The sequence below is a fragment of the Raphanus sativus genome, chromosome 1, assembly GCF_000801105.2.
Source record: "Raphanus sativus cultivar WK10039 chromosome 1, ASM80110v3, whole genome shotgun sequence".
In the NCBI taxonomy this organism is placed as follows: Eukaryota; Viridiplantae; Streptophyta; class Magnoliopsida; order Brassicales; family Brassicaceae; genus Raphanus; species Raphanus sativus.
This window is the reverse complement of record NC_079511.1, coordinates 12,677,250-12,704,631: the sequence shown is the minus strand read 5'-3', so window position 1 is coordinate 12,704,631 and position 27,382 is coordinate 12,677,250. Positions and strand designations below refer to the sequence as shown.

Below are 27,382 nucleotides of genomic sequence, written 5' to 3'. Positions count from 1 at the left end.
ATTTTATTAGTTTTTATCAGTAAAGTGAGTACCAGTCACATATGAATAGGAAAATGACGTTGGAAGTTTGTTATAGGTTTGTTATGTTAAAAATGACACTTTGAAGGTTTAAAGTGTTGGCAAAAAAAATTCAGTGTTTAAAGTGATATAAAGTGACACTCTTAGTATTTAAAATTCGATTTTCCCTTTAAAATTATATTTAAGAATATACATAGTTATAATCTTAAATAGATTTTCTATCTATTTACTTTGGTTAAATATATTAAATCAATGTGTATAAAATTAATAAAAATTGATATAATATTTTATAATTATAAAATTTAAAACTAAACAATATTTACAAAATTTATAGATATATAAGAAAGTAATGATTTTACGATTAAAATTTTATAATTTTAAAAAGGATTGTAGAAATTTTTGAAAATTTTAGTAATATAAACGGTGTAACTATAAAATACTAAATTAAATAATATTTCGAAAATTATACTGTCGCATTTAAATATACTTATTTTAATGATGATGTATGAGTTATTACCGTATTCTAAAAAGTTTAACAAAAATAAATATCAACATTAAATATAATGCATACATCATATTTATATTTTAAAAAGTTTAACAAAACTAAAAATCAACATTAAATATAATGAATAACATATGACAAATCATTTATCAAATAATATTCATGAAGTCTGTAAGTAAAAATGCAAGTTCAATGATTTGAACTATGAACTAAAAGAATATGGTAAAAATGCAAGTTCAATGATTTGAACTATGAACTAAAAGAATATGAATCAGTTGATACTAAAAATATCTTAACTATCTTAACTATTAAAATTGAAATACAATTAGTAATTAACCCTAACTTTTTCTCAATATTTACCCTCAAATGCCATTGAAAATAACTTTAATTTAAACCTCCCTAAATATTCCTTGAAAATAGCCAATCAATTAACTCTGCCTAAGTTGTTTCCATATTCTTTTTTTTTTCTGAAGATTCCATATTCTACGCCACAGATTTTAACAATATCTAATATATTGATTATCATATATTTTCAAATATTCAATTTAGTTAAAACTGAAGGCAGAATATTATCACAGTATAATTCATCAGTTTGGGTATTGAACGCTATGAAATTGATCGAGGATGCTGATTCTCAATGCAAGAGTATTGTCAGCAAAGGCCTTGTACGTGTGGCTGATATCAAGTTCTCTCTATCCTACAGAACCAAATTTTTCTCTATTGTGATTGTCTCAGATGCTCTTGGATTATTTTTTATCCAAGTACCTAAATAAAAGAAGACCGTGCCTGAACTTCCTAGAGTTGCTTCAGATGGTGTAATTCCTTTTGCAGGTAATTTATCTTAAAACTTTTAATGAGTAATAAAAATTTTCATTCAAGTTTTTGGTTCCTAACTTTTGAGCTTGGACTGTTTTTAGGTCTCCCTGGTCAGTAAAAGACTAAAGTTGCTGAATTAGGGTGTCCCATAAGTTTACTACACCATGTTCTCTAAGTTAGTTCATAAATGGCATTGCATAGTAAGCTAGCTGTTTGTATTGAACACATGATTAAATGGCAGTTAGTACTCTTTCTGCTTGCAGGCTAAAATGAATAGCACATCATGGTGGGACATCACGTGAGCACAACGAGCTGCACCAAGCAAGTTTTTTTTTTTTTTTTCACCTCAAACCATTACATTAATCAACCACCACTGTTCCACACAAAAGCATATTCACACGTAAGGAAAAAATAGCAGAATTGTTATTCTCCTATGTATTTTGCAACAAAGCCTTTGTCCTTTGTATCTAGCAACACCACTTTTTCATATCTATTCTATTAATTCTGCAGTGTGCCCTATTGATAAAAGTTGTGTCCACCCTTTTTATTTTATAACTGAATTATAGTAATATATATATACATACCTTTTATAATGGTAACTGCAACAAAATTATCTACCGGTTTAATAATATCACTACCGAAAAAATAGATTGCAACAAGAAAAACCGTCTAAAAAGTTGGTTTGCGTCGTGGGATCTTTTCTTTTTACATTGGATTATGCGAAAGATCCTTTTTGTTCATTGCTAATTGGCTATAGTGTTCTACAATTTTTTCTGAAATATCTACATCGCCTTAATTTTCTTCTAAAAGCCACAACTATTATAAAGGTATGAACTCATGTACGTAAGCCTTTTTTTACGTACGCAAGTTTTTATTAGTAATAAGCACAATGGATGAGTGGTTAATTTTGCTAAGCCTCTATCATTTTTTTGTTACACATAAATATATAACTCCAAAATGTCATTTATTTATAACAGAATATTTTAACTTCAAAACTATATCGAACTCCTTATCATACTAATCTCAATTTCAAATTTTGTATATTTTTTGCAGCTATATTTATAAGTTCAGAGATGTGAGAGAAAAATTAAATATATCCTAAAGAAAAAATAGATATTTAGTGATATAATTGGTTACAACCTGGATTTTGTAAAAAAAAATATTTCTTAAAGAATATAAAACAAAAAATAGGCGGATCATAAATTTGGTTCAACTATTTGAAAAAAAATCGATTTATGGATGCAGGTTATGAATATTTTATTTGGGGTGCGGGTTGGTAGATTTTGGATTGCGGATACCCGCCGACTTAAAAAGTATTTAAAAAATAAAAATAAGAAGAAAAGTAAACATTTTTTTAAAAATATGGTAATTTAAAAAAAACAATTTAGAACTTTGAAAATATATATTTTTTAATATAAATATATTTTTATAACAATAAATTAAATAATTATTTTTAAAAAACTTATAACCCGCGGAAAACCACAAAATTAAATGGAGCGTGTGTCGGTACAAAATATTTGTTTGCAGGTTGTGCATGTCATATTTCTTGACCAAAACAAAATTGAAACTCGCGGGTTGGCGGGTTCGCGGATTCGACCGGCAATATACCAGATCAATTTTTAAATTGCTATTATTTAATAAAATATATTTTGATTAAGATTTATACACAAATATGATTAAAATGAAAATACAAATATAATCACAAAAAAATACAAATATGAGAATTAAACTAAAACAAAAATATATCCGCTCTTTAAAGGGCGGGTCAAAATCTAGTTGAATTTAAATCATCAGTATCACCAGTAGTCACCCCATGAGGCCGTGAACACTTTACATCTTTAAATCAATGGAACTAAGGTTATTACTTACAATAATCTCTCTACCCACAATTGAAATATTCTAACTATATTAAAATATATCAATTTTCATGTACAATATTAATTGTACATTTACAATATTATAAAATACTAATTCCAAAAAGTAATTACGTTATATACAAAATAACATTCAACACATTTTGCATAAGATAGAAGATCTACATATAAAATAGGGATTTTAACATTTTTTAAAAATTAAAACATATATCAATTATGTGTCTAAAAGTAAGTAGTCAATTTATATTATACATATAATAGCTACTTTGATTAAAAGTTAAATCCGAATATTAATATTATAAACCAAAAAATATACTTTAAAATTTAATTTATATTTTACAATTTAATTTTACTTTACAATGTGGAATGAATTAAAACACAATAGAATAAAAAAATAATATAATAGTTACCGAAATGGACACTAAATACATCGACAACTACACAAAGTGGTCAAAATTATGAATATATAATAAGAACATAAATATACTTTAAAACTTAATTTATATTTTACTTTAATTTTACTTTACAATGTGGAATAAATTAAAATACAATAGAATAAAAAAAAAGTAATAGTTACCGAAACGGACACTAAATACGTCGACAGTTACACAAAGTGGTCAAAAATTATGAATATATAATAAGAACATAAATAATTATGTTTATGAGTTTTTTAACAGATTAATACATGAACGAACATCCGTGTAGGCGTGCGGATCAAAAGCTAATATTTTCTTAATAGCCTAAATATGTAAGATAGTTTTTCTTTTGGATAATAATTAAGTTATAACTAATTCTTTGTTAATTTCACATTTACTCACTATCCCATATATATTTAGATAGTAAAAAGAATAAATCGTAAGTTTCACTCATACATATTTAATTCAATTTACTATTTATATTTTTTTCCTAACATTGATGTGATAATAGATGTAATATTAAATCGATAGTGATAAAAAGACTGAATATTAAGACGAGGAAGAAAGAAAAGAGGAAAAAGAAAACAAATTAAAACGAGGGTGGAAAAATCTCGAGAGGGTTTTCTTATATCATCAATCATCCATCCCCCTCCCTCCTCCGTATTCTCGCCGCTGACAAAAGACACAAAGCATCGTTTTATATATATATATATATATTCTATCCAGCAGATCCGAAAGAGAGAGAGAGAGAGGCAGGTGACGGCGGATAAGATGAGCAGCAGCAGCAGCAGCAAGGTCGTTGTGGGAGCGAGAAAGGGGGATAATGGAATGAAGGATATCCCGTCAGGGTCTAGAAAAACAGTAGAGAGCTTGAAGGAAATCGTCAACTCTCCCGAGGCTGAGATCTACGCTATGCTTAAAGAGTGCGATATGGATCCTAACGAAGCCGTTCATCGCCTCCTCTCTCAAGGTTTCCCCTTTTCTTCTCTATTAGGGTTTTAGGGTTTCATTTGGGGTTTTTTTTAATTCCAATGTATCAAAGCTTCTGATTTTGTCAAAAGGTTCGAGCTTTTTTCTTGCTAATGGTTAAAAGTCGTCTTCTTTCATACTTTGGTGAAAGTTTGTTTTTGTGGAAGTTAGTTCTCAGAGTCAAGGTTTTGTCTTTATTAGTTGGCATCTATTTGTGATACTCTTCTTTTTTTCCTCTGTCCAGATCCTTTTCACGAGGTGAAGAGCAAAAAAGAGAAGAAGAAAGAGGTGAGTCCGTTTTCTTACCGCAAGAGACTTTGTCTTTTCTGGCATTTTAAATGCAAAACTAATTGGCACTATTTAATTTTGTATTAGCACCTTTATCTGCTGTTTCTAGTCACGGTTCTGTACATTTACATGCTTAGTGGTGACGATATATACATATGCCCTTCAAATAGCACCTGACGCTAGATGTTTCGGTGGAAGTCAATCAAATCTCTATTTTTTTTGAGTTAGTATCTTTTGGTTTTACTGGAACTTTGGCTTTATTTGAAGTTTTTTGTTTCTATTCAGACAAGGGATGTACCAGATTTCCGGTTTCGTGGTGCTAATAATACATACAACCGCGGTGGTAGAGGTGGCTCTGATCGCTATGCTGGACGAAGTGCATCTACCCGTCTCAGCTCTACTGGTATAAACACCATCTCTTGAATGGATGGGTAAATTTTACATTAGCTTTAACTATAGGATTCATGCTTATGTACTTCTCTTGTTCAGATTCTGGAAACGTCCAGGGAAAATCTACACACAAGAAAGAAAGTGGAACTCAGGGTTACACAAGCTCTTGGTCTTCTGCCTCTGGAGTGCCAAACCACCAGCAGACACCACACAGGTTTTCCCTTGAGTGGTCTCTTTCTTTTGCAGTTTGATAGTTGAAGCAACTGAAAAAATCAGTGGGAGTTTTGTGTCCTTCATATTGAAATTGAATTAAATACTTTAATGATTGTATTGGTAAGATCCATTAAGTGGTGTATCAGAATTCAGAGGTTATGAAATTGAAATTCTGCGATCATTTTGTTTGATATTATCTTGTAGGTTTCACAATTACTTTTACTAGTTTATTTGCAGGTGCGATCAGAATGATCTGAGTTTATAACTAAACAATTTTTCATGTAATATTTTGATTAATTAGAAGCAATGCAAATGTTTTACACGATGAGTGTAGTTGTAGGTGTCGTATGAAGAGGTTAGGCATGTTTCTTATGCACGCTTTTCATCTTTTGCAGTGAGTCTGTTGTAACGGAAAATAAATTGCCGTTGCCATCTGCTACCGGAGATGGAATATCACTATCACAGCCTGCTTCTGGACATCAAACTGCATGGTTTGGAGCTCCAGGCCAGATGTCTATGGCTGACATTGTGAAGATGGGTAGACCACAGAACAAGACAACAAACTCAAAACAAAATGCCAATATGCGTTCTGAGATTAATCACGAGCATGAAGCTAATGCAAATCACCAGGCCCCTGTTAAAGAAGAGTGGCCGACGATTCAGAAGCCACTAGCTCCTGGCACATCTTCTGTATCAGTAGCATCAGCCGAGTCAGAGGTATGCGATGGTCAAGCTGATTTCCAATCCGCCAGAGTAGATCAGCATCTGAGCGACCGGTTAGAAGATATTCATTTAGCAGAAAATGGCCCTTCTGATAATCTTGGAGTAGATCAAGTGCAACCTGACTCGGTTGCTGGTAAAATTGTCCAAGAAGATGACTCTGGAGTTCCGTCTGAATTTAACGAGAATCAGTACGCGTATCAGACGCAGAGCCATCCTGTAGACCACCACAAAGGTAATATCTTAAAGTCTGTGTACATGTTTCTTAGTGCCTATCTCGGCTTAAACTTTATTGTGTGATTGTCTGATTTTTCTTTTGATGATTATGTGAGCACTCTATTTATATATTTAGGTGAATGACAATGCGTCTCTTCATCAAATAAATAACAATGATTGCTAGTAATCTGCCATTATGATCAAAACGCCCTTTTATATTTCGTATTGTGTTTTTTTTTGGGGTAGAGTTGAGGCTCAATTTGAAGTTCTGTAAAAAGAAAAAAACAGATTACTTTTTTGTTTTTGTGTTCTTGGTTGTTTCTTAATTCACTTTTTGATTTTTACTTTTCAGATGAAGATGAAGTTTCATATGGTTCAGCGGAATTTCAACCACTAACTGTAGATAGTCATGACCAAGGAGCCTCGCATGAAGAGGATAGACGTGCTGTCGTTATTCCAAATCATTTGCTAATCAACACAGAAGAATGCTCACAATTAAGTTTTGGAAGTTTTGGAGCTTTTGGAACAAGGCCTTTGAGCAACAACGCAGAAGAGACTCCTGATGTAGCTCAACAGATCGAACATTCAGATGCAAGGTATCCCCTCTTTCAAAAATATTCTATGGTTTTTTACCTTTTTATGTATTATATACTAACTGATCAATGCTTGTTTTTGCAGAAATACTGAGTTCTATGGAGATGAACATGTTGAAAGCACGGTCAATGGAAATATGGGCCACGCACCTGCTGCTGGAAGTTATGATGATTCTTTAGAATCTAGGAGAGAGGATTCGGAGCAAGAGAACCCCGAGCACCAGTACACATATGCTCAGTCTGAGCCAGAGTACGCTAAGCAGCAGATGAATACTGCATATGATGCATCACAGACACATGCACAGGATCAGGATCAGATGCAGAAGCCCGAGACTGTTCAGGACCACCAGTACACATTTGCTCAGTCTGAGGCAGGGTACACTAAACAGCAGCTGAATACTGCATATGATGCGTCACAGACACATGCACAGAATCTTGCTTCGTTATCGAATGTGATGGTAAGTTAATTAATTTACATGTGCATTATATTAAGTTTTCCGAACAGTGCATTCAGGCTGTTCATAATTTTGTTGGAAATGTAGTTTGTGATCTCTGAAGTGATATGAGGCTAGCTAGTAAATTAGTAATGCCTAATGGCAGTGTTCTTGATTGTTCTTTTCTTTTCCTACTTTGGCAGGGGTATGCACACTCAGTTCCCAATAGTTTATTGGCGCAAACTGCACAAAATGCGAGGGATCTTGAATTCCAGTATTCAACTTTTGCACAGTCTATGCAGTCAAGAAACAGCAACAATGCTTCATCACTTGGTGGCCAAAGCATCTCCATGCCAGAGGTAAATAATCCCTTAAGAAACACGATATGTCTTTCGTTTCTACAAACTTCTGTCTTCTATAAACAAGAGGAATTTGTATGATTATGATTGTATATATTCTCTTACATTGCAGGCGCTCCGGGGCAGTGGAAATCCGGCGGCGGCACAGCCAACGCAGCAAAACTTACCCGGTGCTAATATCAACGCAACTGGACCAGCTCTTCCTCAACAGCTTCCAATGCATCCTTACTCTCAACCCACAATGCCGCTAGCACACTTTGCAAACATGATCAGTTACCCTATGATGCCTCAGAACTATCCATACATGCCATCCGCTTTCCAGCAAGCGTTTGCTGGTAACAGTTCATACCACCAGCAACAACTAGCTGCCTTGCTTCCGCAGTACAAAGCCAATCTCTCTCCCAGTAATTTGCCTCAGTCTGCAACAGCTCCTGCTTCCGCTTATGGATTTGGAAACTCCTCCGCCAATGTTGGATCCGCTGGAAACTTCCCTCTTAACCAACAACCGTCTGCTCCTGCCGGTTATGAAGATGTTCTGAGTTCTCAATACAAAGAGAACAGTCATCTGTTGGCACTCCAGCAGCAACAACAGCATCAGCAGCAGCAGGTAATTTATCTCTTTATAGTCACTTCCTTAACCCCCGTTTCTCTTGAATCATTGGATGACATTTTTCCTCTTTTTGATCAAAAATATTATAGAATGATAACTCAGCGATGTGGCATCACGGGCATGGTTCGAGGACCATGTCAGGTGTTCCAGCTAACACTTACTACAACCTCCAAGCACAACAACAGCAGCAACTCCAACAGAGTCAGCAAGCAGCAGGAGGGTATCGTCAAGCTCAGCAACAACAGCATTATGGATCTCATGGCTACCCTAATTTCTATCAGTCCCAAACAGAAATGTCGCACGAGCGCCAGCAGCAAAACCCTAGAGAGGGTGCAGGAGGAGCTCAGCCCTCGAATCAAACCCAGCAGCAGCAGCACTGGCAAAACTCTTACTAAAAATAAAGAAAGTGAGTGTTTTTTTCTTTAAGCTCCTTTCTGTTATAGAGAGGTTTGTGTTGGCGAGGCTGAAGAGGAAATGGATATGTTCTGAATGTATTTATTATATAAATCATCATCATCATCATCCTTTTTGTAGCTTAAGAAACCTTTTCCTTAACCTGTCTCGTCTTTTCATGTCCTTGATGTTTGTTTAAACGTTTTGTTAAAAGATCTCCTAGCTTTGGGCTTTAACGTGATTTTGAAGCTAGTTGACAACACCTTCATATTCATCTTTTACTTTTAGTCATATTCATCTTTTACTTTTAGTCAGAGGTCTCTCCTCCCCTAAACATCTGTGGAAAGAAGAATGTTAGAAGTTTAAATCTTTCTAGATAGCTTTTAAGACGGGCTATAATATTAGAAGCTTCTCTCCAGCTGAGAAATTAAATCTTTCTAGATAGCTTTTAAGACGGGTTACAATGTTAGAAGCTTCTCTCCAGCTGTAAAAGGCGATGGATGGATCGTAAAGATAACGTCTGAATCGATCAATTTTTCTAAGTACTAGCAACATGCATATGACGGTGGAGTCCATTCAATATTTTGAATAATTTACATCAATACTCTACGAATGTCGTCATATAATACAAAACTAAGAAGAAAGAAACTGCGTAACGCGTGGCCATGATTTTTTTCATTGAATCGTTCAGCAAGTTACATATTATATCCATGCCCATGCCATAAAGTTCTTTTTTTTTTCTTTTGGTTTCCCATGTAAGTAGGAGGATGTAAGAGCATCTCCAATGGTGTTACTACCATTGGAATCCTTAGCATTAGTAAACTATTTTTTTTTTTGTATTTGAATAGTTAAAGATCTATCTCAAAATTTAGAGTCCAATGGTGTTATTTACTTTGGAATTCTTAGTACTTGTGAAAAAAAAATTGGCAAAGAGTTGAGAAATTTCACTTCTTCGGTTCCAGCAAAAACAAGCATTTGTTTCAGATGCTGTGTGAATGTCATAACGTGAGAGATACTCTCGCTGCAGAATCTTAGCGACGACCTTAGTAGCGTCCTTGAGGATGTTCGAGCATGTGACGGCGATGACTGGTATGTTCGTGAATAGATTCAAAGTTGGCATCTTCTTCTTCTTGTTTCTTCAGACAAAACAGGAGCTGCAAAACCAGTGGCTTTCAGCAGTAGAAGTTGAGATAACGGTCTAAGGTCAATTTTACGCCGTCGCGTACCTTAATACAACCCATTCGAGAGCCATTGGAGGATTATTTTACGATCTGGATTGATTGAAAGAGGTTGATGATGAATTTAGATCTGACTGGGCGATGAAATTCAATCTGGATTGATTGAAAAAGGACAATGCCATGTCACTAAGGATCAAGTCCTTCTAGTCCTTAATTAGGGATCAATTCTTAGCTAGTTTAGGTTTATAATATTTATTGTATTCATATTAACTTAGGATTATGTGCCAAGGATTCGTGATAAACCTCCATTGCGGATGGTCTAAGGGAGACTAAATAAAACCGAGTCCGTTGGACAATCCTAATGCATATAACCTTTCTATATTGAAATCAAGAAAAGCACTACAAAAATGTATGAAATAAATATATCATAGATGCATGGACCGATGGACGATAATGCGCATATTGCACATGATATTTAACGCGTCAAAAACACCATAAGTGACATCCACTTCAAAAAGAAGCGTACAGAAAATAGTGGATGACACTTATCTTTTAATCATATATCTCCTAGTTATATTTCATGAAATCCACCAAGCATGATTATAAATAAAAGAAGAAAAAACAGAGGAACAAACAAAATCTTGAAATTACAAATTCTAGTTTGGGATCAAAGTTTTCTTATTCTTACTGATGATCAAAGGTGGTATTTACACAAGAAGAATAATAAAATGATAAAAATCAAAGCTAAAGATAAATAGGAAAACATTACGATAAGGCTTATCTACAAGACTACAACTATTAAAAACGTATCTTGATTTGTTTACGCTTAACTCTCTAATAATCTGTAAGAGAAGAAACAATAATGATGAGATCCACTTAGCAAGATTTTTTCTAAATAGGAGGAAGAAACAAAATCTTAAAAAAGAAAAAAGATGAAGTTAATTTGCCCCAACTCACCACTTCAACATAAGAGCTATCAATTACTGGAGATTCTTTCTTTCTCTAACTTTTTTGCAATGAATATCTTAACTCAATGCTTTTCTGGAATAATATTCTTCTATCAATTTCACAAATGGAGAAGAGACTACTAGCATACATCAGACTTCAAACCTCACTTTTTTTTTTTTGTTAGGTGTAATTATTCTTTTGTTGAATGTTTTCCTTACAGGTTCTCCATGAATCAATAGTCAGAAGTCTTTGTTACTAGGATCTTTTTATATCTTTAAATCCAAGTATAACCCACTTAACTATATAATTCTAATATGCATTCCTCTTTTTCAATACCAAGCACATCTCCTCCCCTATTTGATTTTTACATATCTAAATAATGAACTCTAACAAACGCAATTTCATTTTTGGTTACCATCACAATGTAATAGGTTTCATAGCTTACATAAGAAATACAATACACATAAAGATCATTGCACTAAACTCCTTTTCTCCTCTGGAAGATACACATAAACATATCTTCTCCAAAACTTTTACTTTGTATTATTATACCTCCCAACCAATCTATCTTATTAAAACAGAAACATTATGTTGGACCTAACATTTATTTTGTAAGTTTTTAAATTAAATACACTTTTATACTTTATAGTTAAACCTACATTAAATCACTAATGTTCTTTTCTTTATATTACTATCCATGTTTCCAAACAATATACTTATTTCTTTATACTATTATCAATGTTTCCAAACAATATATTTTATATACTACTATCAATGTTTCCAAACGATACAATAATTAATCTTAGTTATTTTATATCCATCATTTTCTCTTTAAAATTTTGTAGAAACGTCATAATTTCATAAATTACAAAATAATGAATTTTAAAATTTGGATTATAAGACTACAAATTATGAAAATATTACAATTTCAATCAAATTAGATTACATATCGGTCATCCATCAGTTCAATCGGTTAGTCTCGGGTTTTAGTGACTTTTTAATATAAATATTTTAAAAAACTAAATTGAATTGTTAGATCTCCGGATTAACCGATATAATCACAATCGGGTTGAATTTAAAAACACTGATTTAAATACAAAAATATTTGAAATACACACTCTTTAAAAGTTAACAAAATATTTGTTACGTTATTAGTGAAATTTTTCATCGTAAAATATTCCGCGCTTCCAAAGCGCGGGTCAAGATCTAGTAAATGTATTATAATATAAACAAAACAAACAATCAACACATAAGATCACAATACAGAGATCGACATCGGAACAGAGACATCCGTCGTAAAACTGCCGGCGTCTCTATTCTCGTTCACATTCCCTAAAACCCCATACCCGCCTGACCTCATCGCCGCATGTTCCCGCCTCTGATAAACCCTAGCAAGCGAAGCAGCCTTCCTTCTAGCCCGCTTCGTCCCGGTGAACAAAAGCGTCTGCAGCAACCCGGCAATGGCCGGTGCTCTCAACACTTTCTCCGCCGCGGCTGCTCCACCGCTTCTACAAAGCTCAAGCAACGCAGCCACCGCGTTCTCTTTCCCTCTCGGAGTCCCGCATCTCATCATCCCCATGAGCCCCGTCACAGCCCCTTCCTCTTTCCCTATTGCCTCAGCTCCTAGAGACTGCCTCACCAACAGAGCCAAAGCTCCTGCCGCCTCCTCAGAAACGACGTCGTTCTCCAGCGCTCCCACGAGACTCCGCACGCCTCCTCCTTCGATCATTCTACCGCAGTTATCAGGGTGCGTTGATAAGTTGTACAAGGCCGTAACCGCGTCTTTCATCCCTCTCGGCGTCCCGCTCCTAAGCAGCGAAGACAAAGCCTCGACGCAATGATCAGTAAACGCTATCCGTTTCTTGTACTCGTGCACCGCGGAGAGACTGAACAACGTGGCCGCCGCGTTCTCCTGCGCTTCCACCGTGATGCCGGAGACGAGAACGTTTACTATACACTCCAAACAATCTTCCTCCTCCATGATCATACTCTTGTTCTTCTCGTGTATCGAGAGGTTAAGCATCGCCGTCACAGAGTTCTCCTGCGCTATAGCATTCTCCGACTCCAGAAGCCGACGCAGGTGCGGTATCGCACCTGCCTCGGCTATAAAAGCCCGGTTATCCTTCCCGGTTTTTGCCAAAAGCCGAATCTCCCTCGCCGCAACCGTTTGAGCTTCTTCAGACGATCCATCCGCTAGAAACTGAACGAGTATCGAAACAGTCGCTTTGTTAGCTTCAACAGCAGCTTTCGTCGGCGGCGACACGAAACCACCCTCGTTAACGAACTCAGACTCGCAAGCTACGCCGCTCGCTGCGCACCACTGCACGATCAAGTTCTTGAGAGCTCGGTTAGGGACGATACGAGAGCCCACGAGGAGCGTTTGTCCTGTTTTGGGACAAGTACAGTGTCCTTCCTCGATCCACCTGGCGATGGAGGCTCTCTCGTAAGTCTGACCTGTGGAAACAATCACGGGATCCGTCATCAGGTCGAGAGAGATCGGACAGACGAAATCTCTCGGAACTGAAGTTACGATCGTGTCTCCTTCATCAACCTTTGGATGTTTCTCGATCCTCCATTCTTCCTCGAATCCGAATAACAGAAACCTAGAGTATCTTGTAACCGCTACGAAACCGTTGATAACCGAACTCGCCGGCTCTAACTCTCCGTCGTGATTCGCAATCTGTTCTTCCAAGAACTCGATTTCGGTTATGTAAGAGTTAGAATCTCTAAACCCTAACCTCTCTACGAAGAAGGTTCTCATAGCGGTTGGACTCGGAATCTCACCGTTTTGGAAGGATTCGAGAAAGGAGTAGAACGTTTCGCGTAAGGACTCGTCGTTGTTATCTATGTGCAACCTCGATTTCAAGGATTGTCTCTGTAACAACTCGATTTGTTCTCTGATGTCGTCGGTGAGGTTGAGATCGTTGACAGGGAAGACATCGAGGAGAGTCGAGATCTCTTGGTTGAGATCATGGAAGTAGCCAGATATGGAAGGGTTTTGGAGCAACAGCCATAAGTTACTGGACTGAGCGACGTACTCGAGGAGGATCTTTGACCTGTAGATGAGAAGATAAAGTTCCTTCAGACACAGCAGTGTCGTCGTGGTGAAAGAAGAAGAGGTGGAGCGTGATCCGGAGGCGAGGAACTCGAATAATACGAAGAAGGTTTCGATTTTACGAATCAGAGAACGGGAGTTTCTGCGTTGGAAGGAGAAACGTGTAGCGGCGAAAGAAGAGACGAGGTCTGAGGAGATGGAAGATAGGGTTTGGACGAGAGCGATGCCGGAGAGGTCGACGGGGGATAAAAAGGCTTCTAGTGATGGGGATCTCCTCCGCCGCAGAGATGAGAATATAGCCGCGGTGGCCATTGATTCTGGCTCCGTTTATTTTAACCCAGATTTTTTGAAAAGAACTCGCAAAGGTTTGTGTAGTATTTATATACGTGTAGTATTTATATACGAAGAACAAAGTCAGAGGAGAAGAAAGTGAAAAGGACAATACTTTCTGGCAAAGAGAAGGACGAAGAAGAACGCGTAATCTCTTTTTTCTTTGGTTTATCTCTCTCTAAGAAAGTTTTATTACAGCGAAATGTTTTGAGTAAAGTCAATTACTCCTTAATTGTAACGGATAGAATCCATGTTCTGTCCATTCCATTTTCTGTTTTTCTTTAGTAATTATTATCACCAAAACAAATGCCAAATCTGATCCAATAAAACAAATTTATTTGAGCTTAATTACTCTTTTCACCATTCTGACTCATCCCCTTTCTATTATTTGAGGAGACCACTTTTAAAAGAAACTTTTAGTTTATGTGTTTATTACAAGTGCGCCATTTCTTATGTGGCAACTCCACAATCCCTCTTACCTATTCTATTTAAAAAACCTTAGTTAACTAGAGTAATTACATAACATGTCATTGATCAAAACATTATTATTTAACTAAACATTTGTATAGTCCCTTAAATTACTTTAACTTTGCCAACATTCATATCACATATATACACATATATACGTATCACATCTATAAAGTTGTAATCATTTATATGACATCACATATATATGTATCACATCACATATTGATCTAATTTTTTATTCAACATGAATATAGATGATTACATGTTGTTCTAACTTTTTTATTCAAAATTAATATAGATGGTTACGTATTGGTCTAATTTTTTTATTCAAAATGAATTTTATATTCAAAATAAAAAGGTTATTACGTGTATATTTTTGAATCTAAAATTATTTTATACACTATGTGTATTGACTATGTGTTTGAATCTAACATCAGTCTAAACCCTATACATATGTCCCATATTAACGACATAAACTAATTCATGCATTGATTTATTCTATAAAAAAAATTCTTAGTAAATATTATTTATTTATTTTTTAGCAACTTCCCATAAATATAGGAGTAGTGATTAATCAATTTTGTACGCTATTGGAAAGGAAATATATGATCACCTTAAATCTGCAATGGTTCTTATCAAAGTTTCATAGTGAATTTTACCAAAATCGTTTTCGTGAACATAATGGTGGAAGTCTTTTTCTATATAACATAGTCGTTGACCACCACTATTTTATACATTATTTATAACAGTTTTTTATACAAGTTCGGGGTTAAATAAACAAATTTATTTGTTATCTGAAGGAGATGCCGTGTAATTGTGCCAGCTAACAAATATTGGTTATATTTCATGAATAAATCATATAATATATATCTATATTTTACGATTTATGTTTCTATAATAAAAAGGGGATGATCAATCGCATTTACTCTCACGACTGAATCAAAATAATGTTAGATTTGTATTCACTTGCCAGTAACAATTGATTTAAATTTGTTTTCTATCAGTTTCCTATATTTCATCTTTCTGACTAATTTTATACATGAATTTCCTATATTTTAAATAACATGTTTCCTATAATATCTCTGCATTTATCTTTGGCAATTATGATTGATTTTTTTTGTTTGAATTCACATTATATTGACAAAAGTCGTGTAATACTTGCTGCATGAATTTAATCTTTGAAATAATGTAATTAATGCAATATTGAAGCAAATTGATAAATTTAAAAATGTAGGAAACTTAAATCTTAGAATCAGCCTAATATGGTAACAACTAATTGATCTCTCAATCACATTATACACTTTCCGTTTAATAAAGCCGTGTAATTTATATTTCTCACTATAAATATATTGTTCGATAAGAGTGAAATTCATTAGACTCTGGAAGCAGTACACGTCTTTTGGTGGAGAGACCATAGAAATAGTTTTCGTGGATGCTAAAGTAAATTGTTCTTTGTATATAGTTTCATAAAATATCGATATTGTAATTTGTTTTGTATCTGATGCCCACATTTTTTTTAGGGAGATAAGATCCATGCTTTCAATTAAAAGGAACTGATGCACCAGTTTGAACCTTTCTTCATCCAAAAATGTTCCAAACTTCTTTTTAATTTCTCTTTGACCCCCTCATACGGTTCTTACCGGACAACCAACCACCCTTACAAGATTGTTTCTTTTCCTACCACCAGGGTTTGAAACTGTGAAGATCTCCTAAACCAACTCTCTGGCCTTCAACATGTGACCTATCGTTCGATATTAGATGGAACATTCTATCCTGATTTTTTAGTTGGTAAGTGATCATTATCTATATCTAAATTTTAAAAAAGTTATACTTACTAATATTTTTATGCAAAGATACCCAAAAGAAATTGTACCAATTATCGTCTATACATATATAATTTAATTGATGATTTGAAAATATATTTATAAATCGAATAAGCAGATATAATTGGTATAGTTTCTTAACTAATTGGACAATATTAAATTTAGTCCTTGCAATCTTTTAATTTAAGCCCAATATTTTTAACTAAGCAATCAACATTAATACTAACATGCAAATAATTTTGACCGTATAAATTATTAGATTCTTTAATATGTTCAAATATCATAGTCAATATTGTTTCCTATTTGTTTATTTTTAGTTATAATACTTTTGGAAAATTTAAAATTTAAAATAGAAGTTATGGATTATTAGGATTAAAGTTTTGGCATAGACTATTCATTTTCTTTCAAATTGAGGTGGAATTAACCATGTCAGTTATTAATATGTTATTGAGTTAATGTTTACTAAGTAAATAAAAAATAAATCTAAAACCAATTAATATCAGTTTCCAAATATTCTAAACTATATTGAAAATAATAATTGACTTGGTCGATAATTTTTAAATTTATTTATTTCAGTTTAGATTTAAAATAAAAAAAATAATTCTAGAACCAGCTAAAGTACAAATGTGTATATAAATCTATATGTTATTATAAAAAGTTAGTGATCTATATAGTACATGTTCTAAGTGTTTTTTACTCTATCTCAATCAATTTCTGACTAAATTTGGTATGCAATTCAATATGTTTGACCGAAATAAAGACATTTACCGTTTCCTATAATACATTACAATTCATGATCATGTCATTATGATAATGACCATCATAGGTATAAATCATAATCATGTCATTAATTGCGCATATATTAATTCAATTTTATGTGCTTAGGCGAATCACAATGTCAATTATGTCATTAATATTTTTAATATTATGAATTGATATTACGAAGTACATAAAATTCAAAATCAAAATTTATAATAAATTGCAATCCCTTAACTTAAGCCACAAGACCTTGAGATTAAGAAATCTCAATAAATGTTAATAGATTAATAATGTTATTGTTCATCAATTTACATATGAATCAAAGATAGGTTATGATCGTAATTTAACCAAATTCGATTCAATATTAAATTTAAGTTTTATATGCAAATTTAAATAACATTATTCTAAGGAAAGATAGATATTAAGAAAATTTAAATTTAACCGTAATTTATACAATATCGAAAAAATAGAAAATTGATATACACAATCAGCTTTTTGGTTTCGGTTAATATTTTTAATTTACTATAAATCTATTTAAATTATCATTAATAATTAAGAACCACACACAAATTTTGGGGATTTACTTGCGAAACATTACTAGACAAGTTTTTTAAAAAATTAAAAAAAATCTAAACAATTGCACAAATTGTAAACTACTCTTGTAGGAAGACAAACTTTCATAAAATTTATTTCAATTACACCTAACCAAAAAAAATCGAAGCTTACTTTCTATAACATGCACAATGACCTTCAATTTTTCATTATATAATATGTAATATTTGTGCCTAAAACTTTTACCATTCTAATATCTATAGATTAAAAATTCTAATTTTTATTTAATTCATTCTCTCCGCGCAAGGCGCGGATATCACCTAGTAATTAATGTATTCTGCAAAAATATTTATGAGTCTCGTTTATCAATGTATTTTCTTATGTTTTTAATGTCGTAAGATTCGATTGTTATACTCCCTCCGTTTCAAATTATATGTCGTTCTAGAGGAAATTTTTTGTTTCAAAATAAGTGTCGTTTTCGGTTTTCAATGTAAAATTTATTGACAATATTCTCTTTTCCATTTTTCTATTGGTTGATAAATGGTTAGGTGTATTGGTAATAGTGTTTTTAATTTGGAAATATGTAAAATTAAATGTTTTCTTAATTTGTGTGAATAAGGTTAGAACGACATGTAATATGAAACGGAGGGAGTATGACAATATATCGATACTGGCAAATATCAATACTATATTATATGTTATCGTGTGGTATATAACTGAATCATTACCCCTTCTTTAGGTTTGTTTGACCATCCGGTGAACCACTTATTTAGGTCGGCAATGTACCAAGAACACGACATATAATAAAACACAGAAGCATTTAATTCTTGACATAATCTCTATTAAATTTATGACCGTATTTATATAGAATCGCTGATTTTCGTAATGGTAACTAAAACAAAATATTTATATATGTATACAGAAGGTGTCAAGGTCGCCCTATGTAGAATCTAGTCAATGGCATCAGCCATTTAATTGGTTTGATTCCCTGCTTTACTTTTGCTAAGTTCGGGAATAAAATTAGGCTGGCCAACAATTATACAAGTATAAAACAAAACATTGACAAAAAAATCTTTTGAAAAGTCATACATCGCCAAATTTTGTAGTAAATATTTAATATAATTAAATTCAAACAGTTTAATATTTATGAGCCTAATCTCAATTGATTCTACGATGAATACCGATATCAGGTTTGGTTAACCCTTCGTACATTTTGCTACTAGTGCTTGTAGTTGGTATTGGGTTTCTACGAACAATGGTACACCAGCAAACCGGAAACTTTTGAATCATTATGGTGGAGAAAAGTCGGTTACGTTGGACTGGCCCCGGGCAGTGGCAGAGGGAGAAATGTTTTTAACAAGGGTCAAGTTGATGATACAAGAGTTTTACAAGGGCCAGTAAGCAAAACTCATCGTCCATTTCTATTGGAAATACATGCAATTTTTTTTTTCCGAAAAATAACATGGGTCATTTGACCTGCATGATCATATGCTATATCCTTTACTGGCCCCGAGTGTGATACATGAAATTTATAAATATGTGAGACAAGAGCTCTTTCAGCATTTTCTGATCCTTCTTGTCCTCATGTGACCTCTTTGATATCAAGCACATCATAAACTTCTTTTCTTAACCAAATATACTTTCATCTTATGCAGTGCCTCTTGAATAAGTTTCTTGCCAACACTTTCTGGTCGGATCTATTTCCAAATAAAAGATCACACTACTACAATTTGAAGGCTCAAACCACACATGACACATCTATATATATAAAAGAAGGTTGGATCTCTCCTGCTGACACATCAGCATCCACCTAAGAAATTCGAGTATCCTTGCATTGACACGTGTCCCAAAAAAGTGCAACTCAGCGTTTCATTTAGCTTGGTTCTAGATGAGCTTTGATCATTAATGTGTGTTGGGCTAACGATGTGTACGGCCCGGGTAAATGGAGTCTGCTCTCCAACTTTAATTCTATTCGATCAAAGAATACTCTTCGTGCGACGGCGATGCCGGGACGTCTGGGCTTCTTCTCGCCATCTGAAACGGTTCGACCTGTGATTTTGTGTTTAATCTCATTCAATGTGTCATTTAGATCTGCAGCAAGGATCTATATAAATATGTGAGTACTTCTCATCTTTTCCTCATCCTCTCTTCGTATCATTCACAATATACTAATGCGTCATTGTTCTTTGATTTGATTTATGGGTTGTTCTTAGCTTTGCTCATATTCATCCTTGGTTTTGGTCCATTGTAATTGAAGAAACACTTCAATTATGTTTTTCACACTTCGTAATCTGGGCTCTGAAACTTGGTACTTGAATCTTCTTATATCTAAGCAAAATCACATCTTTATTTTATATTTTTAAAACTTGAAAGAGCTGCTTATATATATATATAGGTTGTTAAGAAAGATGAAGATGTTAAAGTGATCGAAATGGTGGGGGATGAGGATTTGGTTGCCTCCACCGCCAAAAGTTATCTTCGCTGAAATTATCTCAATAAAAGCAAAGAGTCCGTTAAAGATTTCAGCCATTAAATCATTGTGAGAGTTTTGCATATATATATTTCCCATGTTTGTTTTTAGAAAGGGGGTTATATTACATCATGTTGCAGTTCTAGAATATTGATGTCATCAGAACTATTAGCAGTGTTCTTGGCCAGAGCATAGCTCTGAATTATTAATTTACTGTGACCGGCAGGTAGCAATCATAGATCAGTTTGTTTCTGTTAGGTTGATGGTATGGTAGCAATTAGCAAAGTTTACTGAAAACTATGGGATGGAGAAAACATGAACGTCAACAACGAATAGGAAGAAGCTATTCCAGTTGGAGATTTCCACTAAAGCAACTCCAAACAAAGAGTTTCTAATTTGCTTTTAGTGTGTATCATTTTCTTTTCCTAGGTGAATTTGTAAGCAACTTCATATAATGGGTTTCATATATGAACTTGCTGCAACCATAAAAATTGTTTTTTTTTTACTTTTATGTGTCAATTTTTTAGTGATATAATTAAAAAGTCATGTGCTAATCTTATCACAGAAATTGTTTTGATAACACGACCCAATTCAGCAACAATATGTCGCATACGTTCAATTTCGAAATAAAACTTCAAGTCAATACATATTTGCAAAGTTAATTCGTTTCTTTTTAAAAAAATCCAACAAACAAAAAACTATGGAGTACATGACAACATATAAATTTTAAGAAAATCAGCATAATTCAAATCTATGAAGGACAAAATATAAGGGGTTGTTATTCAATCAAGGATATAAATATTTCAATTTCTTTGACATATAGTTTTGTTTTAATGGAATAAATAACAATTAAGAAACTTAACATCGAGACATGTAAATAATTCTTTTGGTATCTTTTGACAAATGTTTAAATCCAGACACATTTTTTTTTGCACAATACACATTTGACTATATTATAGTACATTATAATTATTTTGTGAAACTGAATTATTTTACATGCTAGGATATCTATATAAATAAAATAATATTCTCATTATTGTAATCATTTTATTTTAAATCAAGAATATGCTAAGTTTGTTTTTAAAATTTTATCACAATTTAAGATAATTTATATTTTATTGTGTATCATTTTTACCGTAATTTAAGGTATATTTATATTTTACTTTTGTATCATTTTTATCATAATTTAATATATATTTATATTTTATTTTTATTTTTTGTCAGCTTACAAACATTTTGTCAGCCTTGAAAAAAGTTATAAGTGATGTATTTATGAGGTAAATGTAAATTATACAAAAAATAATCATATAAATCACAAATAAAGTATATCCCGCCTGTAGGTCGGACTGACCCTAGTCCATTATAAGAACACACGTTGATCAGAGATTATTTGTATAAATAATGTTTAGTATTTGGTAAAAAAATGAAACCACTTTCTTTTAGCAGAAAAAAAAAAGAAGATGGTTCCCTTATCGGACAATATGATAAGAGTGATTATAAGATTCGGCTCTCAAAGCACTATTTTGACGAATCTAACTGTTTGAATTGACTGTGTAGTAGACCACTCCTAAAAGTATTCTCTTTCCTACGTAAGAAAACCCTATGTAAGAAAATGTAATAATGAAGCGTTGACGCAGAATAATACAGTTGCAACGTATCAAAATGGAAACAGAAGTTCTACGTCTTTAGTCAAGCTGCCTTGGTAAAGTGCAATAAATGAATTCAAACTTAAAAACCATGAGTCTTTTGTTTCTTTTTTGCGTTTACACATACCAAAAAAAATATATTTTTTATACGAAATTATTTTGTTTAAATAATGTTTGATGTAAAAATATTTGAACGCAAGTACAGAAACATATTGCATTGAAAAACACTGTTACAAAAAAACTGTATCCATAGCGACTTTGAAAGTTGAAACCTCATGTCTGAATTAGTTAATAGTTATCACAGCATGGAATTGCAAAAGCGGCGATTTTGTTGATTACCAGGTCACGTGATGTACTGATGTGTTTATATTTAATTGCAGATAGTATCCCCTATATATTAATCCTGGAACATTGCAACATTGTTTAGTAGCCACATGTCATCATGAGAATTATTCTGAGGATTGTTAGAGAAATAAGTTGGTCCATCTACACATATATTATAGTTTTTATTAAATAACTATTAAATAAATTATTAATATACAAAAAAAATTCTCTATTGTTTCCTTAAATAAAAGCTACGGAACTTTCTAATATGATTGACATATATATCACCATTAATGATTATGAATAATAAAGATTTGATAATAATTTTTTATCCTCTATACTTTTCGTTTAATTTTATTTGTTAAAATAAATTAAACAATCACATTAAGTATATAATAAAAAAAAATTATATTTTTTTTTATATGTTGTATTTCGAATTTTTTAAAATGATTATAAATTACTAAAAATAGTACAAGCCTCACATTGAAAATTTTGTGATCAATGGTAACTTTTTTCAGTTCAGCCTATCGTTTTTAATGAGTCTTGAATATTTTTTAATGATTAACTAAATAAATCACATACATAAAAGAAAGTGTTTTAGTTTAAAAATTGTTGCATACCCAAAATCAGTATGAACCATCGTCACTTTCATTTAAAATTTAGTTACAATAAAAAATATATGGTTGGGAAAAAAATCCGAATCCAAATAACCGAACCAAATCCAATCTAGAAAATAGTATAGAACTTTAATCAATTTGGTTAGATATCTGAACATGTTTAAATTTTTGGTATCTAAAAACCAGAACATGAACCCGATTCGGACCAAAATATTTTGGGTATCCGAGTATATTCAAACCAAATTTATATACTTAAATATATTATTTTAAAAAATTAATATCTAAAAGAAATATACAAAATACTTAAGATGTTTTAAATTGTCCAAAATATTTAGAAATATATAAAAATAGTAAAAATTATATATTTAAAATAACTAAACATTACTCAAAATACCAAAATACTGAAAATATCTATTCATTTTCTATCCAAATATTTAAGTTAAACCAATTTTTATGTTAAATTTAAGTATTTTGATATACATTATTCAAATTTATATGTAACATATTATTTTTATTTTTATGTTTTGAGAAATTTAAAGTATATATGAACTTTAAGTTTTTAAAAAATTAAATGGGTTATCTGAATCTAAGACCAAACCGAACATATAAAGATTCGAACCAAATTTGCAAAGATCCAAACCGAACCTAACCAAACCAAATGATATCTACCCACATATCATCCCTAATCAAATGTAAAAAAAATATTGATAACAAAAAAATGTATTATTTATTTAGATACAACATATTTTAAAAAAAATTCACCCCGCGCAAAGTGCGGGTTATCATCTAGTCTATCTTATTAAAACAGAAACATTATGATTTTTTAGGTGAATTTTTAAATTGGACCTACTATTAAATATGATATATTTTCTGATCCTATTAACTAACAATTAATGTTAGTAAATTATTTCATTATTCTATGCTAACTTAATACCTTATATACATTCATTTTATCAGTTGGCCCATTTTCTTTCTATTCAAAAAAAATATTTTCTTTCCCAATTGATTTCATAACCAACATGCAGTAATGTTAAATTTGAGATTTCATAATCACCATCTAATAAGTCCATGCGATGATCACCATGCAATACATTACTCCTTAACCAATTAATTTTATATAATAGTCGTATTATATGATATATTCAAAGTGGATTCAAATCAAACTTATTAACCCATTATTTTTTAACCAATTCAAACATGATTATATATCGGATTACCGGGTTTACTGGCTCGACGATCTAAATTAGATTTAAAAATGTTGATTCAAACGTAGTTTTTTAAATAGACAAAATTCTTACATATTAAATATTTGTAACATTGTTAACAAAATTTTGAATCATAAAATATTCTGCGCTTCCGAAGCGCGGATCATGATCTAGTTACATAATTAGTAGGGGAATTTGCATTACACGAACATTAGATGTATTATGTATATGGTTTTGGTATTATGTGATATTAATTTCAGTAGCGAGTCAGCCTAATTTGGTATCGGTGGTATCATAGACGATATATATTAAGTTTTCCTTTTCCAGAACCAATATGAGAGGTTCTGAGGTTCATATGGAAGTTGCGATAATTTTTCAATACACAAACACTACAAAAAAATAGTTATTTAGCATCATTTATTTTTAATTTTTGCATTAGTTATAAATGATGTAAAATAAATTTGTATCACTTATATAAATGACTCTGAAAGTGGTGATGCAAATAATTCACATCATTTTACTAATAACTGATGTGAAAAAAAAAATATTTGCATCAACTAATATAAGTGATGTTAATATATATCAATTACAAAAACTGATACTAATATTTATATCAATTTGAAAACGATGTTAATATTAAAATCAGTTAAAATAATTGATTTTAATTATTTATATTTTAATAACTGAATTAAATTAGAATCAATTTCTGACGTGATTTCACTAATTTTTTTTATCATTTACAGTTTATTAATTAAATTATTCTTATTGTTGTTGAATTTATATCACTAAATAAATTTAGATTAGTAAATAAATTTGTATCATTAAAAAGAAATTATTAATATTTATTTGAAATAGTTCTCGTGATGTTACAATTAAAAGATGAAAAACCTATAAAACAAGAAAAGAAAAAAAAAGATGAATTCAAAATTGCATAACAGTAAACATTCGCCATTAGAGTTCCTTAGTCAAGATTTTCCTTCTCTTTCTCTGCATCTATTACTGCCTTTGGTGTTGGTGTTCTAAGACTATTAATTGCTTTTCTTCTCTTTCTCTGCATCTACTACTGCCTTTGGTGTTGGTGTTTTAAGACTATTAATTGCTTCTGCAAAAACAATTATACCATCATCATGATTCATATAAAGAAAAGACAGGTGTTGCATACAAAATCAAATCAAAAGAAAAGATTGCACGAGATTCTTACTGTTGACTAACCTTAACCAATGACATACTGACGTATACAACATTTGTCTTCACAGAAGTTTCAAGAGGATGATATTCAGATCGATTCAACATCGGCTACAAACTATGCTCCAATAGAAGAAACCATATCAAACTGCGTTGGAAACATTTGTTAAAGACTTTTGTGAGGAAGATAAAAAACTGTAAAAAAAGATCAGAAGTAAAGGATTATATCGTTGTTTTTATTCAGTTAAAAAGGATCGTGATCTAGTGGGTGAGATAAAATAGGAGAAGATATGACTATTTTTTTTTGTAACAAACATGTATATTTTAAATGGTGTACAATTTTGTTTACAAAACAAAATAACGAAGTGACTATAAAATAGACTACTATAATTTATTTTGTTTAATTAATTATATATTAAAATGAACATTAAAATATTTTTATAATATAGGTTTAATATTCTTTATTATGTCAGTATATAGTTACCATTTTAATATTAAAAATGTCAATTTAACTAACTTACTTATTAAATAATTCAAATGATATTATCAACAATACAAATTTTGTTAATAAATTATTTATAAATTCGAATGATATTATTGAATTTTTAATTTGTATGAAATAAGATTTGCAACATCAAATATATTCAAGCGACACAAATGAATTATATACACATATTCATAATTTAATTAAATTGTTAGTATCATTTTATCATTGATGTCAAATTTGCAACGTTCTTTGAAATGATGTTACTATTGTGTCATTTCTATAAGTGATGTTAACCCAAATTAGTAAATGTATCGATCATTTAATTGATGTAAAAGTTATATTTTCTATCAATTTTTTAAAAGTGATGTAAACTAATATAGATTTGCATCAATTCCATGGAAGTGAAGTCAAATAAATTAATAACATCATCGTTTGCTATAATTGATGTTAAACACCATATTTTGAATCATTTGCTAATAAATAATTCAAATTAGTATCATTTATTTTTCTGATTCAATTTAAGTGATGTATTACAGTCTTTTTTTTGTAGTGAAAACCCTTAACATTTTAAATATTGGATGGTAAATAATCTGTGTCATAATAATAAACCGACTGAATTACTTGGATTCGAATAAAATCAAAAAATAAAACAATTAAAAAAATCATTTATATTATCATCATTTTTAAGATGCACTGTTTCTTCTAGATTAAACGTTATTGTACGATACAGTTGATTTTGAAAATAACATCATCATAATATAAAGGAAAAAATCTGACCGACCACGGTATCCACGGAGAAGCATTAGTCATGCCTTGTTGTTTTAGTTTATTTGACTCACGATCAAGAAAAAAAAGCAACACATTGTTGGTTTTACGTGTATTCATGAGTCATGACGTTTGACATCATCATGTGTCATGAGGAATCGGAACCAAACGCTATTAGATAGATATTTTCAAATATCTAAATCACAATTATATATTTAAATATATTAATTATTTTAGATTTAATTTCAAAATATCTAAAATACTCAAATAATTTAAATTATTCTAAATACTTGAAAATATCTAAAATAGCTGAAATTGAATATCCAAAATAATAAAATTACTCAAAACAATGGAAATATGCTATAACTAAACTGGACCAATTTTCATGTTAATTTTAGGTATTTAGTCAAACATCATTCCAATATACATTGTAAATTATTTTATTTTTTGATTTTGAAGAATGTAAGGATTTGTATTTTAAACTTGTTTACATAATTTAAATAGATATATTAATCCGAACTGAATCCGGTAGATCCAAGCGAAACTGACATTTATAAATATTCAAATAAAATTTTAATTTTTGATTCCGAATATCTAAAATTCTAATAGATCCGAATCGAATTTGAATGAATACTCAAACTCCCACCTTTACCTTCAAGCAATTTTTCCCATAAAAAAACACATCTAGACACACGCATATATCAATAACAAATTATATCATAAAAATAACTTTTTTGCGCTGTTTTTGATGATTATACA

The 27,382-nt window shown here is 31.7% G+C and overlaps 2 protein-coding genes across 2 annotated transcripts; one reads left to right on the top strand and one right to left on the bottom strand.

Annotated features, from left to right (window-relative positions):
• Positions 1–4,191: 4,191 nt before the first annotated feature.
• On the top strand, positions 4,192–9,079 carry LOC108808543 (uncharacterized). The gene is made up of 10 exons (XM_056985592.1): positions 4,192–4,596; positions 4,840–4,883; positions 5,169–5,286; positions 5,373–5,487; positions 5,882–6,441; positions 6,775–7,018; positions 7,101–7,473; positions 7,653–7,808; positions 7,921–8,415; positions 8,508–9,079. Exons 1-10 carry the CDS (start codon positions 4,398–4,400, stop codon positions 8,811–8,813), a joined length of 2,610 nt encoding a protein of 869 aa, XP_056841572.1. The 5' UTR covers positions 4,192–4,397; the 3' UTR covers positions 8,814–9,079.
• Positions 9,080–12,142: 3,063 nt separating this feature from the next.
• Positions 12,143–14,434, bottom strand: LOC108830912 (U-box domain-containing protein 17-like). Its single transcript, XM_018604516.2, has one exon. It carries the CDS (start codon positions 14,302–14,304, stop codon positions 12,193–12,195), a length of 2,112 nt encoding a protein of 703 aa, XP_018460018.2. The 5' UTR covers positions 14,305–14,434; the 3' UTR covers positions 12,143–12,192.
• Positions 14,435–27,382: the final 12,948 nt, after the last annotated feature.

Bases quoted from the DNA above. Each gene is read 5' to 3' on its own strand.
- LOC108808543 (XM_056985592.1), top strand. From the start codon at position 4,398: ATGAGCAGCAGCAGCAGCAGCAAGGTCGTTGTGGGAGCGAGAAAGGGG. The intron at 5,488-5,881 runs GTTTTCCCTTGA...CATCTTTTGCAG, and splicing joins CACCAGCAGACACCACACAG to TGAGTCTGTTGTAACGGAAA. The intron at 7,474-7,652 runs GTAAGTTAATTA...CTACTTTGGCAG, and splicing joins CTTCGTTATCGAATGTGATG to GGGTATGCACACTCAGTTCC.
- LOC108830912 (XM_018604516.2), bottom strand. From the start codon at position 14,304: ATGGCCACCGCGGCTATATTCTCATCTCTGCGGCGGAGGAGATCCCCA.